A 14719-nucleotide genomic window follows, 5' to 3' on the forward strand; every position below is an offset into this window, starting at 1 on the left:
ATTTTAAATATATATTTTGATCATGGTTTTCCTTCCCCTAGATAGTCTCTAGGGGAAAGAAACCAAAACAAATGAAAACAAAAACAAAAACAAACCACCTCATAGTATCTAAGTTGGAAATATCATTGTTGTCAAAATAGAAAAAAAAATCAAAATCCAAGACACCAAAAAGACAGTGACAGTCAATAGTCATTGTCAAGATGGCAGGCCCTGGGCGTGCTTCTAGTTTGTGTGAGGTGAGGTGAGAGGCACCCCACTGAATGCCAGTGACATCCACAGTCTGACCAGAAAGGGGAAGGCCGATGGTGCCCAGCATTCTCCACCCTGCTTCCTGACTGCACACCCAGTGTGGTCTCTTGCACTCGCTGCCACGCCTTTCTTGCACCATAGGCTGTGCCCTCTGGAACCCTCCTGCATGCATTGCTTCTTATCAGGTACTGGGTCACAGCCACCAGAAAAGTGACGAGCACAGCAGGCATCCCTGTCGGCCATACTTGTAACTCCAGTGTGCACAGCGGCTCTTGACAAGGCTTGGCTGTGTTCTTCCCAGAGCTGGGAAAACAGAAGAGTGAGCAATGAGGCACCTGCAACCCCAGCACTTGCCAAGTGGAGCCAAGGATCACAAATCCAAGCCCAGTTCTATCTCCATAGTGAGTTCTAGGGGCCACCCTGAGGTTCAAGCAGGGGTACTGGGGAATGGGATCGAATTTAATCCAGAACAAACCGAAGAAATTAATAAAAATCAGCTTCTAAATCAATGAAAGAAAACAAAACCCTATTTTTAAATGTATTTTATAGTGTGCATAGGTGTGTTGCCTGCATGTGTGTATTTTATGTGCCTAGGTGTGTTGCCTGCATGCATGTCTGTGCACCACGGATACGTCTGGCACTCTTGGAGGTCAGAGAGGGTGGCAGATCCCAGGAGCAGATGATTGCCGTGTGTGCGCTGGGAATTAAACCTGGGTCCTCCTGAGCAGCAGGGCTCTTAACCTCTGAGCTGTCTCTCCAGTCCCAAACAATAAGTTTAATAAAACTAATGGCTCAGGGCTAGAAAGGAAGCTTAGTTGGGGGGCTGGTCTGCCCATCGAGGCCCATTGTTTCCAGCACAAGATGCCCTGTTTCCCACCTCCAGAGCCTGGAGGTGTCTACTTTAGGATTACCTGCATTCCTAGGAGGGCCCTTTACTCATAATCTTTCCCAGCACCAATCAGACCAGTTCAGATGTGTTTTCCCTACCACGCAGCATGCTGGGGCTGTCCAGGGTCCCCACAGAGGCTCAGAGGCACTGATTTCTCACACCAAGGGCTGTAGGGGGCCAGTCTAAATATAGACACCATGAAGCTGATATGGAAATCTGGAATAAACCAGCTAAACCAAGGCAGACAATGGGGGCTATAATGCAATATAAAACAGGATGTGTGGTGATAGTTTGTCTGTGCTCTAACGGATAAAGCTTGCCTGAAGATCAGAGGGTGACGCTAGCCACTAGCTAACTATAGAGGCCAGGCAGTGTGGTCCCAGCGCTTATGAGGTGGAGACAGAAATATGAGGTGGCTGAAGACAGGATCTCGGACCCATTCTGTCTGAGGATTCGTGGAGACAGGATCTTGCCTGTTCTTTCTGAGGATTCGGTAGACTTAGTAAGAAGTTTCTCTCATGACTGGCTCCTTTTCTTCTCTGATCTTTCAGCATTTATCCTGATATCTGATTCCGGGCTTTTATTATTAAGATGAATTAGGATACATCGGTGTCTAGAGAACCTCAGAGTAAACAATGATGTTCTGTTATATAACTATTTCTGACGGTGTGCCACCTTTGTGTGGTTGCAATGATAAAAACACTATGGCCAAATACAACTTGGGAAGGAGAGGGTTTATTTTATTTATAGCTTGTAGTCAGTTATCCAGGGAAGTCAGGGCAGGAACCTGTGGGCAGAAACTGATATGGTGCTCATGGAAGGTGTTTTATACTTGCTTTCTCCTCACAGCTTCCTCAGCCTGCCTGCTGATGACATCCGGGATACCCAGCCAGGGGTGGCCTTGCCCACGGTGAACTGAGCTCATCCACATCAATTTTCAATCAAGCGAATGCTTCAAGTTCATATAGTGCCTTACACCTTTGATCCCAGCACTTGGAAGGAGAGGCCGGCAGATCTCTGTGAGACTGAGGCCAGCCTGGTCTACATAGAGAATTCCAGGGCAGACAGGACTACATAGAGACCCGGTCTCAAAAAAAAAAATGTAGCATAAAATAAACTAAAACAAAATAAAATTAAACTAAAAAGCTCCACAGGCTTCCCATAGACTAGTCTGGTAGAGAGATGGCTCAGAGGTTAAGACCCTGGCTCTTGGCTTGGCTGCTCTTCCAGAGGTCCTGAGTTCAATGCCAGAAACAACATGGTGACTCACAACCATCTAAAATAAAGTCTGGTACCCTCTTTCTGGCATGCAGACATATATGCAGGAAGAACACTGTATACATAATAAATAAATTTATACATGATAAATAACACCTTTTAAAAAGTTTTACCCATTCTACATAAAATAATTATTTTTAAAAAATTGCCAAGGTCCTGGTGTCTCTTCACAGCAATAGAACTAAGACTATGGTATAAATACGGCCTTCAGGTCAAAGGTCTGAGTCTAGAGCGTCCACCTTCCCCAGCGTGGCTCTGTGCCTCCTGCCGTGTGGCTTGTGTGCAGCCCGTGCCCCCCTGGCAGTTTCCCGACTTCAGGCTCCTGGTGTGGGAACGCAACCCTCACTTGGCAGGAAGGAAGACGGGACCGAGTGAGGATGGGGCCACGGAGAGTGGAATTCACTGTAATTGTCGAAGTTTTCTGTAATTTAATAAAACGGTTGATAACCATCCTTGACTACATATAGTGGTGTTGGATCCAGTCTGACCAAATCAGATCCTGTTAAACAAACAAACCCCCAACCACCACCACCAAAACAAAACAAACCAACAAACCAGCAAAATTTATTACAGTGAAAAAGGAAATGACTTTATTTCTGTAAGCATAGCACAAGGAAGCTTGACCTGAACAGCTGCAGGATAAACTGTTCAGTTGCTCAGACCTTCTTTATCTGTTTTCTATATTCCTCCCCAACAGAGGCAGCCCCAGAGCAAAAAATAATCCTGTCTCTCCTTTTTGGGTGGTGGGGGCTAGTGATGGAAGCCAGGGATCATTGTGCGCTAAGCACTGCTCAGCTCCTGAGCTCCACTGTAACCCACGCACCCTATTTCTTTTTGTCTTGACTCTGCTCTGACAGCTGAGGCTGTCTAATTCTCCCAAGGCCTTCCTTTTCCGTAGGAATGAAAGAAACAGTGGAAGGAAGGGAAAGAGAACCCGTGTCAAACAGAAGAAAGGTGTCCTGAGCCTTAGACAATGTCATCTAAGTGCACAGGGACCAGCTGGTAGGGGGGGTCGTTCTTCTTGGGGCGTTCACAGGCCACAATGAAGAATTTGTACTTCACTGCACTGCTGTAGCGACAGCTGGGGTAGGTTCCCCCCGTGAGCGCGCAGTCCGTCATGTTGACAGGCCCTGCGCTCTTGTGGCAGTTCTTTTGACCGTTCTTGCAGGTGATGTTGGGAGAGCCACAGGCGGCAGCCACGTTCCCGAAGGATTCATGCAGAAAGGTGTTTTTCGGCTTACAGTGCTGGGTGTAATTGTTGACACCATGCATCGCCATGTTGCACTGCTGAGGACTTGTCTGGATGTGCTGAATCTCAAACCAGCGGGCCTTGGTGAGACCCTTAGGCTGAGTGCTGCTGAGGAGGCACACGGGCTCCCACAGCCCCAGCAGCAACAGGAGAGAAAAGCTCCCGCGAAGATCTACCGCCATGCTTTTCTGTGCAGGAAGAAGAAAGTTTGTGGTAAGAGAAGAAACAGTAAGAGCAAACCTTTTCATCATGACTAGTTTGCTGTATTTTTCCCTTCCTTTTAAGATTTCATAACTCTTAAAAACGGAAGAAAACCAGTCTCATAATTCTATGAAAACTCTGAAACCCAATTTGGAAGACCGCAGACGCGCGTACATCCTAAGTGGCAGGCACATCTCATCCTTCTCTCTGGTCTGTGTTCATACACACAGTACTTCCTCCTGAAATCCCTCCTTACATGTTTACCTTCCCTCTGCAAGCAGCAATTTCCCAGCCAGCAGCCCTGCCTGGCAGGGCCGTGAAGCGTGAAGCGCCTCTCTTACCAGGTGGTTTTGCTGGGTTCCTCCTGAGAACACGGGCAGTTGATCAGTCCAAGGTTGTGAGCTTTTCTGCTTCAAGTCAGTCACAGCTGCAAAGGTGGGGCAGGGCAAGAAGGATTCTTAAGGCCATGAAAGAGGAACCTTAGATTTTGCAGAAGTCTGGTGGGGCTTGGGCTCCACCTCCAAGTAAGCACTTCAGAGTTTTGATGTCAGTGAAGAGGAAGAATAAAGTCAACTCAAGAAACAAGTCGGCTCAGAACTCAGTTTTCAGGACCTGATCACTTGCTAAGGGTTAGTACTTCCTTTTCGTCTGGAGCTCCACTGGTTTTGAAGCTCTTTGATTTCAGTTTCTCAACAAAAAATATACTTTGTATATTTGTATAATAGTTGCCATATACTTGGCAACATGAGTTCCTGCAACTACACATAAAAATCACTTGTTTGTATATATGTCTATAGGGCCAGATACTAGGTCACTCACGTGTAGGAGTTTACAGTCTAGTGAAAGACAGTCAGGTGAATAAGTAAGCTTGTATGAATCAAGAACCATGAATAGTACTCACAGTGGGACTCACACCGAAGGGAACAAGAGACACGCAACTGTCCAAGTTGAGCTGCGTTTTGAGGCATAATTAGTCAGGTGAACAGAGTGGCAAGGACTTTCACAGGCAGAATTGTGTGTGAGGAGACCCAAAAGCATGAAGAAGAGAAAGTGTAGGGCACTTGGATTTGAATCTCTTTCCTCTCACCCCTGGTGTGAACGACAGGATCGCTGCACCTCATCGTCTCAGGGAAGGCCTCCACTGGGACTCCCTGCCTCTGCCCTTATTTCTTTCTAATCAATTCTGCATTTCTCAGATAAGTGTACACTAGTACACTTTTATTCAGAGAAGTGGTTTTTGTTTGTTTGCTTTCAGATAGTGAAAGACCCCCAGTGAGGGGAGACTCTCACTCAGGTCTCAGGATAACATGACTCCCCCCAGTAACTCACGAGAGACCGTCCTTGCTGCAATCACACGAGGTTTATTGACAGGACAGGAACCAGTGCACTGGGGCCGAGACTCATAACCCACGCAGGGGAGGAGTTCGACCCCGAGTAACTGGGAGAAGGGGTTTTTAAGGGAAGAAACCACAGCCCAGTAATCCGAAGCGGGTAGGGAGGGCGTCATAGAAAATTCTGAAAATACCAGTGATGATCACAAGGGGGCAACTCCCTGTTTCTCAAGATTATTCTCACGATTATAATCAGCTAGTTCCTGAAACAGCGTATTCTAAAAATACTAATGATAATCACAAGGGGGTAACTCCCTGTTTCTCAAGATTATTCTCAAGATTACAATCTAACTTTATCTTCAGCTAGTTCCTGAAACTGAACCGGCTAATCCTAGATTTCTGATTCTTATCTCCCTGCTTAGATTTTTGGCTCTAGGGGGTGGGTCTGTATTTATCCAGGTCTTTCAATAGTGTCTGCTTGCCTGGGATTCAGCATCTTCCTGTTTCCTCCTCCTAAGTGCTGGGATGCAGGCATGTGTACCACTGTGCTCACTTTGACTGATAACCACAGAGAGGTGCGTTTATATGTGATTTAACTGCTATGGTTTGAGTGCTTCCCCATAGACCTGAGTGTCTGAACACTTCGGCCCCAGCCAGTGGGAGTGTTTGGGAGAGTTATGGAACCCTTAGGAGGTAGAGATTTGCTAGAGGAAGTGGGTCACTGCAAATGGGACTTGAGGTCTTATACACAGCTCTACTTCTTGTTGGCTCTACACTTCTTGACTGAAGAGTCCAAGAATAAGAATATAAAAACGCAGAAATAAGAATGTAGAAATAAAGAAATAAAAAGTTGTAAGTCTAGGAGAATGAGAACAGGCTGTCAGCAGCTTTCTCAGCAGCTTAAGGATTAACTATTAACACTATTAACAATGGGTTACTCTGCTTTACAACCCATAGCTCTGTCTGCAAGACTGAAGCAGCCTTCTGCAAACTGAGGGTCGCTCTGCAAACTCAGGGTTGCTCTGCAAACTCAGGGTCAGCTTTTAGATACCCCAACCCTGGCCACTCATGGCCAGAAATTGATGTGAGCTGAGTTAACTTTTAAATGATGGGATGTACCTGACTTTTGACTTTTTGGTTTTATGTTGTCCCATAGCCTTCCCTGCTACGTGAAACTGGCAGTGTCAGGAGAGGTGCAGAGCCTTGGTAAATTTTATGATTTTTTAAAAAAACGCTGTAAGATCCCCGGTAGCAGTAGGCAGCAGAAATGCTGTAGATCCCAAATGGTGTAGCAGCAGACAGTGGGCCCTGGGAGCAACCAGTCCCAGGCAGAGATGGCTGTCAGTCCCAGAGCCGTGGCCCGAGCGGTGGTGGCGGACCATGTGGCGGCAGGCAGCAAGCTCTGGGAGCAGTCAGTCCCAGGCAGAGACGGCTGCCGGTCCCCGAGCAATGGCTGGTCCCAGGCAGGGAGACACATGGCGGGCGGGCAGGAGACAGAGACATGGATAGACATGACATGCAGAGTGAGGTTGAATATTTATTCAGGAGGTTATGGAGGGGAAGGGAAAAGGGGAGAAGAGAGAGAGAGCGAGAGCGAGAGCGAGAGCGAGAGCGAGAGAGAGAGAGAGAGAGAGAGGAGAAGAGAAAGAGACAGAGAAGGGGGGAAGTGGAGAAGTGGGGAGAGAGGCAGAAGCAAAGCTGCCTCTCCTAGAGGAAGACGGAAAAGAAAGTGAGCTCAGGCTGGAAGCTGAAGATCAGCCTGCCTCAGCAGATGGGGGAGGGAGTGGGCGTGGCTTGTCTCTTAAAGAGACAGAACAACCATTACAGGAAGAGCTTCCCTTGGAGGGGTCTCACGAGCCTCTCCCCTATCTCTGACTGAAAGGTTATGGTCTTAGTCTTGTACAGTCCCTAGCAAGCAGCCACGGGTGTTTGTTGCGCCTGGAAGACAGCATTACCAGGCCATCACCATCGTCATCACCCAGCGGTTCCGTTCTTTCCTCCGCACTCTGCCTTGATGGTTTCTGAGCCCTGGAGAGGATGACACAGGCGGCCCTTCAGAGCTGAGCACCTGATAGCCACCTGTTCTTCGCACCTTGACCTACCATGAGTCCCCATTGATGCCATCAGATATGGTTTTGTCTTTCTCTCTACGATTCACTTTCTTTGTTCTGTGCGTTCAGTGTCACAACTGTAATGTAATATGAAATGACACAAATGGGAATTGTATTTTCTGGTTTTAGTTGGTCTTCTGTGTGCTTCTTCTATGTGGATGGGCATGCCTTTCCCCCTTGCTTTGGGAAATTCTTCTATGCATTATGGAAAGCATTTTCTACATCTTTGGTGTGAAAATCTTTCCCTTCTAGTCCCACGGTTCATGCTGCCCCAGACGTTCTGTGTGTTCATTCATACATGTCAGAAACAGTGTGGTTGTGGAGGCTCAGGCTGGTGGGACACACGGCAGAGGTGAGAACAGGAGGTCCATGAGGCCGGTCTGAACCACATTGTTGTTCTTTAAATATGTGGCCTTTAGTTTGACTATATGACCCAATTCTTTTACTCTGTCTTAAGTCTTAAGTCTTCCCTATTGAGCTGCTAAGAGTTTTGTTCTTCTTTTCTTAAATTGTTGCTGCCTTTTAAGCCACTGTGGTCCTCTCAGGAACTGCAACTCCCCTGCTCAGGTTGTGTTGCAAGAGCCAGCGGCAGGAAGGGACGTCTGCTCCCTCAGGCACCAATGCTTTCAAAGCCACAAGGGAATTTATCTAAATCTCTGTCCCTCTAAGCAATGCAAGTTTCAAAGGCTGAGGTGAAATCCTGCTCCTCAGAGAGGCTGAATAGCAAGCAAGCGCTCACCTCCTCTCCTTGGTCTCTTCAGAACCATCCTGCTTCTCCTCACCCCTCCTTAAAATCCATTCTCCACCTGACTCCTCCCTACCACTTTCCCCAGCGAGCTGCTGATGCAGCCTCCTGACTGCCGGTGAATTTTATTTAATCAAACACATCTTTGCATCATTTGCATCTGGAACAAATGTTTCAGAGCATAAACAGAAGTAACACACCTTAAAATAATATCCTACAACAGAGTTTCCTGTATCAAGCTCGTTCTATGGGGCAAAGAATTGAACACGCAGTAAAGGTAGAAGGTTCATCCTCAGATGACAGCTGCCTTTGGGATGGAAGAGGCCTGGAGCCGGGAGTCCTCTAGCTGGACTCTGAGTTGGGTGTTTCACAGGCTGCTTCCCCTAGGGGTCCTGTTTAGATACAGACCACATGCCTTCTCATCTCTCCTCACAAACATCTAGGAATAAGAAGCCATCATTGTAGGGAGCCTGCTCTCACCTTCCCTGTCTGCCTGAGGGGCTATGAGTTAGATTCCTTGCTAGGACAGAGTGAGAGGGTCATAAAGACGGGGAACTTCAAAGATGGCTGGCTCCTTCCTCACCCTGTGGATATGAGACAAAAGCCTGACGTGCTGAGACAGGCCTGAAAGACTTTCTCCCACCAGCAGAGCCCCACTGAGGGAGTTCCCCTGAGAGGGCTGGCTTGGACAGCTTACCCCAAAGTTGCATGCCCTTCAGCTACCTTGTCTTCATTCAAACTGACCAACTCCTAAACTAGGGAAGGAAAGGCCTCCCAGTCCCTCAAAAGCTGGATTTTCAGATTCCTAAACCTCCCTCTGTTTTGCCGTGGGTATCTCCCTCTATGTGCTTATTGTGTGCTTGCCCGAGTTTCCTTACCCTGAGAAAAGCATCTTCTCTGTTTGAAAATTCCACTGCTCTTACCTGTTGCTCCAGAGATTTTCCCCCTGCCTTTTCCTTCTTTAACTTTCAGAGAAAATGAACTTCATCAAGACAGTGACAGGCCTATGTTCCTCTGTCCCTCATCTCATCGAAGCTCTCTTTGATTTAGTATTTCATTTCATAATCATTTCCGTTTGGATTTTGCTCAATGCTTCTGTCTCTTTACTGAATTATATTGTGATATCCCAAATGTGACTTCTTTATGTCATTCAGATAATCTGTCTTTTCTTAAAATTCATTCGGGGAAAAGGAGCATGTCCTTGCAGAGGAGAGCCAGTCCTCAGTGAAGAGTCCAAGAATAAGAAAATAAAATGTAGATTCCAAAAATTAGAAAGTAGAAATAAAGAAATATAAAGTTCTAAGTCTAGGAGAATGAGAACAGACTCTCAGCAGATCAAGGATCAGTCATTCACAGTGAGCTATTTTCTCAGTTGCTTGGGAAGTTTAGGTCATTTCATTTTACAACCGGCTGTTTTATTTACAAGGCCAGAACTTCTCCCTGCAAATTGAGAGTAGTGTCCTGGCCATCTTTGATAAACGACAGATGTGAACTGAGCTAACTTTAGGAGACAGAGATATGCGACCTCTGTGTTAGGCACTGCCTCTGAAAAACTGGCACCTTTAAGGGGAGGCATGGGGCTCCAGTGTACACTGCCTGGAGGAACCAGGAGAAACAGTGGACAAGGTAGAAACACGGATTTGACTAACGAGCTCTGATAATGGAGGTTGTAAAGTATGGCAGTCTATATCTGAGTTTTACCTTGAGATAGTGTGAATAACTTTTTGCTATTTTCTAAATTCTCAAACTAAGAACCAATTAATTCTAATTTATTAACCTTCTAATATTACCAGCAGTCCCTTTTCTGACTAATTGCTAAAGACATCTGTTTTCTTGCAATTAGTGACTTTTGCTGTAATCTCCTCTAAAACATATTTCATGATAGCTGCCTAGTTACCCATTGACGTTAAAACTCACTCCTCTCCTTAGGGTCTATGTTGGCTGATCACCGGACAGGACAAGATCGTAAAAATTCCTTTGTTCAGAGCTAATGCTTGGTGCCCCTACTAGAAAAAGTGGGTTCAGAAACGGGCCTTTTGTCACAGCCTAACAAACACCATCTCTGGCTCTGGTCTCGGTAGCTGATAACCTTCTGTGCCTTGCGGTGTTTTTTTTATTTTTTATTTTTAAGTTTGCTTCTGGTTTTCCTTAGATCTGGTTTCTGGAATAAAGTTTGCTTCTGGTTTATTAGACTTAGTGGTGTTCTCATCTTTGTGTGACCCCCCTGGACCCAACACTCAGGCAGCCAGGAGGCTCTGACCACCACTGGCCTACTCACCCTGTGGGCTCCTGCTAGGACAGCAGGCTGGCCCAGAGCACGAAGCTGTCACTACTGCAGGTGCCAAGGGCAGGATGGTTTACAGAGGCTGGAACTTTCCCAGGCCCTGCCCCTGGGCACACTGTTCAGCCACAAGATCCTGACTCTGAGCAGTAACAAGATATCCGAGACAAAGAAAGGTTCATTTTTCGGGCTAAGTCTTCTCAAAAGACTTCCGTGATCGATGCTGCAGCCAGCGACCACGTTGATGTTGGCGATCTGTGCTGTCACCGGAAACCACACTGATGGACAGTGATCTGTGCTGCTGCCACAAGCCGTGTTGGTGTCTGTGAGCCATGCTGCCGCCGGCTTCTATGGGTAGGAAAGCGTCTTTTACAGTGGTATTGATGACTGCAGACTCATAACTAAAAATGAGTGATATTGCAGGCTTCTATGACAACACCCATCCACCATCCCAAAGAAGCAGTCCAGACATGAAGCTATCGAAGAGAGTCCTTAAAATCTGTGACAAAGATGCTGAAGTGTAGCTCCTCACAGTTGATGGATTCTGTGCACACACACCCCAGGTCGGGGGGCACAACACTAAATTCTCCTTGAGGGCTGGTCACTGGAGGTTGACCATGCTCCAGTGAGTATATGAGTAACACAGATTGGACTTGGTTTTTCTTTTGTGGGGGCACAAGTGTGGGAAGGTGAACCTGGGAGGAATGGGAAGCAAGTGTGATTGAGGTGAACTGTATGGTATTCCCAAATAATTAATAAAAGCATGATGTTGGAGGAGAAAAGAACTCATTCAGGAGTTTGTGTCTTCTATAAGCGTATTTTAAATTGTTCTTTTGGTTTTCTGGTCTGGATTTTCACTTAAGTTGTTCTTCTTAGAGGTTACTGGGTGTTAGAGATTTTTGGAGGAAACCCGTTGTCTTGGGTATTCATGTTGCTTGTGTTTTGTGCTGGGCTCTTCCTGTCTGGGGTTAGATCATTGGTTACGTTTTTGCTGTTGTAGCTCAGATAACCTTCCTCAAGTCCAGGAGCATCTAGATTGCGGGAGTGCTGAGAGCTGTTTCCACAGGGGTCTCTCTGCTGCAGTAAACCCACCCTGGATCCAGGGTAAGTGTTTGCCACCACACAGTCTGCAGTAAACCCACCCTAGATCCAGGGTAAGTGTTTGCCACCACACAGTCAGCTCCTTCGGTACCGTGTGTTCTTAGTATGCAAGGAACATTAAATATTAGTCTTTCTGTCAAACACCGTAAAGTTTTTGCTTCTGACAAGGAATTTAAATCTTTTTCTGTTCTCTACCTGATAAAGCTTTTGTTTACAGGGAGGCCAGGCTGCATTCTTGGATCTTGAGATGCCTGCCAGTTCTTGCTTTCTTTCCTGTCCTTTGTGCCAGTTCTTTTCAGACTAAGCAACCTTGAAAGGCTGAGGCTAGGGCTCAGCCAGGGGAAAGGACACGGTACTCCTGCATTAGGATAAAAGCTCCTGGGTTTCTCACTCTGTGGGTTTGTTCTGCTCCTGTGAGGTTGGGGCTCAGTCAGGGGAAAGGACACGGTACTCCTGCATTAGGATAAAAGCTCCTGGGTTTCTCACTCTGTGGGTTTGTTCTGCTCCTATGAGGTTGGGGCTCAGCCAGGGGAAAGGACACGGTATTCCTGCATTAGGATAAAAGCTCTTGGATTTCTCACTCTGTGGGTCTGTTCTGCCCCTGTGAGCTGCTTGCCCTTATACATCAAACTTTGCCTTGTCAAGATGCTTTTGTTGGATTGGTAGTGCTGTCTCCTGGACCCAGCACTGACTTCTAACAGGTGGGAAAGGGAAACCGGCTATTGTGTTTGCTAATCTCTTGGTTCATGGATCCGACTGGGGAGAATGAACAACCAGCAGCGAGAAATCACGGTGGGCTCAATGATCAGTGTTAGGTTGTTAGACAGGAAGGGGCAAAGAGGACGTTCCTAGCAGAAAGGGATGTCGATGTGGAACCAGTCTCACTCCTCAGAAGTTGAAGCATCAAGGCCTTACGTACCAGGAAAGGTAAACGGAAAGGAAAGAGTTTAGGACAAAGGGAAATAAAAAATGAAGAAAGAAAAGAAAGGAAAACCAGAAAAAAATACAAACCATATGACAGACTAGAGACTGGACAGACAGATAAGGAAAGGGACCCCTGATAGAGAGCAAAGATGGCAAGTGTCCAGCTTCATCCTCACTTCTCTGCAAAGACCCCCCAAATGGCTTTTTCCTCCCACAAGCTGGGACCTTGCGTCTGACCGGGCCAGGTGGACAGATTCGTTCGAGGTGGGTCCTCAGCATGCCCCTGAAGTTGTGGGTTCAAAAGCTCTCTTTTCCTTGTATAAATGGATCAATCAAAATATTAGGGCAAAGTATGTTAGTAACCGTTCTCTAGAGGAACAACTCAATCACACCCGAGAGCTGAGAACCCAGCCGTTACTCAGTCCTCAGGCACGCAGAGCAGCCCATGGCGGTGTCTCTCACTGAGATGGGAAATCCCAATCTGGTGCTGAAAGTTCAGAAGATTCCTGGGGAGCAGCTGGTCCCTAGGCCACTAGGAAAGCCTGGAAAATCTGATTCCCATGGCAGTAAAGGAAGCAACAGACACAGCAACTGGGCAAATTAACTCAGGCAGGAGAGGACAGGCCAATGCTGTTTTGGGCCACTCCCAGTTGGGAAGAGTCTTCCACATCCATCAGGGCGGTCAACACACTTCCTCCAGAAAGGCTCTGTGTTCAGGTGATTCTAATTTCTGGCAAATGGACATTTAATAGAACCATAATGGAGGATGATCCTTCTAAGGTCACCAAAACCACTTTAAATCCCAGACCTCCATAGGAAAAATGGACCGCCCCTCTCTGTTCTTCAGGAAATTTTTCTTTCTGTGCCCCTCCCCTTTTAATAAAGTTAGTTTCTGTCTATGGCTGTCTGCTGTGTCTGGTATTTTTATGTCAACATAACATAAACTTTCAGATCCTGGAGATCTGAATTCAAGCCTTCACACTTGGGCATCAAGTACTCCCCAGTCACCTTCTCCATAGGTTCTAAAGACAAACATTCCAATGAGCGAATCAGCAGATGCTATCTGTCTATATTTGACGGATGAAAAGTTTTGAGGGTTTACTTTGTTTTTTTATTTTTCTCTGGGACTAGAGAAACGTATCACCGGTTAAGATGCTTCTCTTGGAGAAGACCTGAGTCTGGTTTACAATATCCACATCCAGTGGCTTACCACCACCAGAAACTCCAGCTTCTGGGGATCCAGCACCTTCTGGCCTCCACAGGCACCCCACACACACATACATCATTAAAAATTTAAGTCATTAAAATGCATTATTACTCTTGTGTGTGTGTATGTGACATGTATGTGTGAGTGTGTTGTATGCATGGTGTGGCGTGATGCGTGCAGAAACCGGAGGGCAATGTTGTATCCTGAGTTCCTTCCACCTTTGGGATGGTTTGCAGGGACCGGTCAGGCCTGAGGGCACTGTCTCCTCCTTACCTGCTGGATTGGCCGTTGGACTTTATTATGACTGTGTTCTAGACAGAGTCCATAAAGGTGGGGAAATATGGCTGCAGGTACCTAGAGCAGGAAGCCAAGAGACCACAAGTCCGACCACATTCGGAAGGCAGAATGATGAAATCGGAATTTGGACGAGGTTATAAACTCTCTGAGACTGCTCAAGCAGTGTGCTTCCTCCTGCAAAGCTCCATTACCTGAAGGTTCCCCGCCTCACCAAGCAGCAGCACAACGGGGGACTAAACTCTCATTCAAACCTCACATCCACTGCTGAAGCACACTGACGTCTGTTTTAGTTAGCGTTGCTCTTTGGAACACTGTGACCAAAAGCAGCGCGGGGAGGAAAGGCTTCATTTGGTTTACACTTCCACATCACTGTTCATCGTTATTGAAAGAAGTCAGGAGAGGAACTAGAACAGGCCAGGAACCTGGAGGCAGGAGCTGCTGCAGAGACCATGGAGGGTGCTGCTCACTGGCTTATAGAATCCAAGACCACCAACCCAGGGATGGCCCTTCCCACAATGCACTAAGTCCTCCCACATCAATCTAATCACTAGTTAAGAAGATGACCTAACGGCCTGCCTGCAGCCTGACCTTACGTAGGCATTTCTCAACTGAGGCTCCCTCTTCTCTGGTGACTCCAGCTTGTGTCAGCTTGACATGAACCAGCCAGTGCAACTTCCCAGGAAAGATTAGTTTTGATCAGGTGGTGTCTATGGCTTGTACACAAACAACAGCCTAATATCTGCCTTGTTTTTATAAAAGATTTATTTTTATTATTTTTGACTATGTGTAGGTATGTGTCTGCGTGTGGTTTTGTCACATAGTGCAGGTGCCCTTGGAGGCGAAGGGTGTTGGATGA

General features: G+C 46.8%; 1 protein-coding gene across 1 annotated transcript; it reads right to left on the reverse strand.

The window, feature by feature from the left end:
* Positions 1-2979: 2979 nt before the first annotated feature.
* On the reverse strand, positions 2980-4366 carry Rnase6 (ribonuclease A family member 6). The gene is made up of 2 exons (XM_048435618.3): positions 4208-4366; positions 2980-3853 (listed from the first exon to the last, which is right to left on the reverse strand). The coding sequence occupies exon 2, from the start codon at positions 3845-3847 to the stop codon at positions 3383-3385; it is 465 nt and encodes a 154-aa protein (XP_048291575.3). The 5' UTR covers positions 3848-3853; positions 4208-4366; the 3' UTR covers positions 2980-3382.
* Positions 4367-14719: the final 10353 nt, after the last annotated feature.

Source organism: Myodes glareolus, chromosome 12 (assembly GCF_982192425.1).
Source record: "Myodes glareolus chromosome 12, mMyoGla1.1, whole genome shotgun sequence".
NCBI lineage: Eukaryota > Metazoa > Chordata > Mammalia > Rodentia > Cricetidae > Myodes > Myodes glareolus.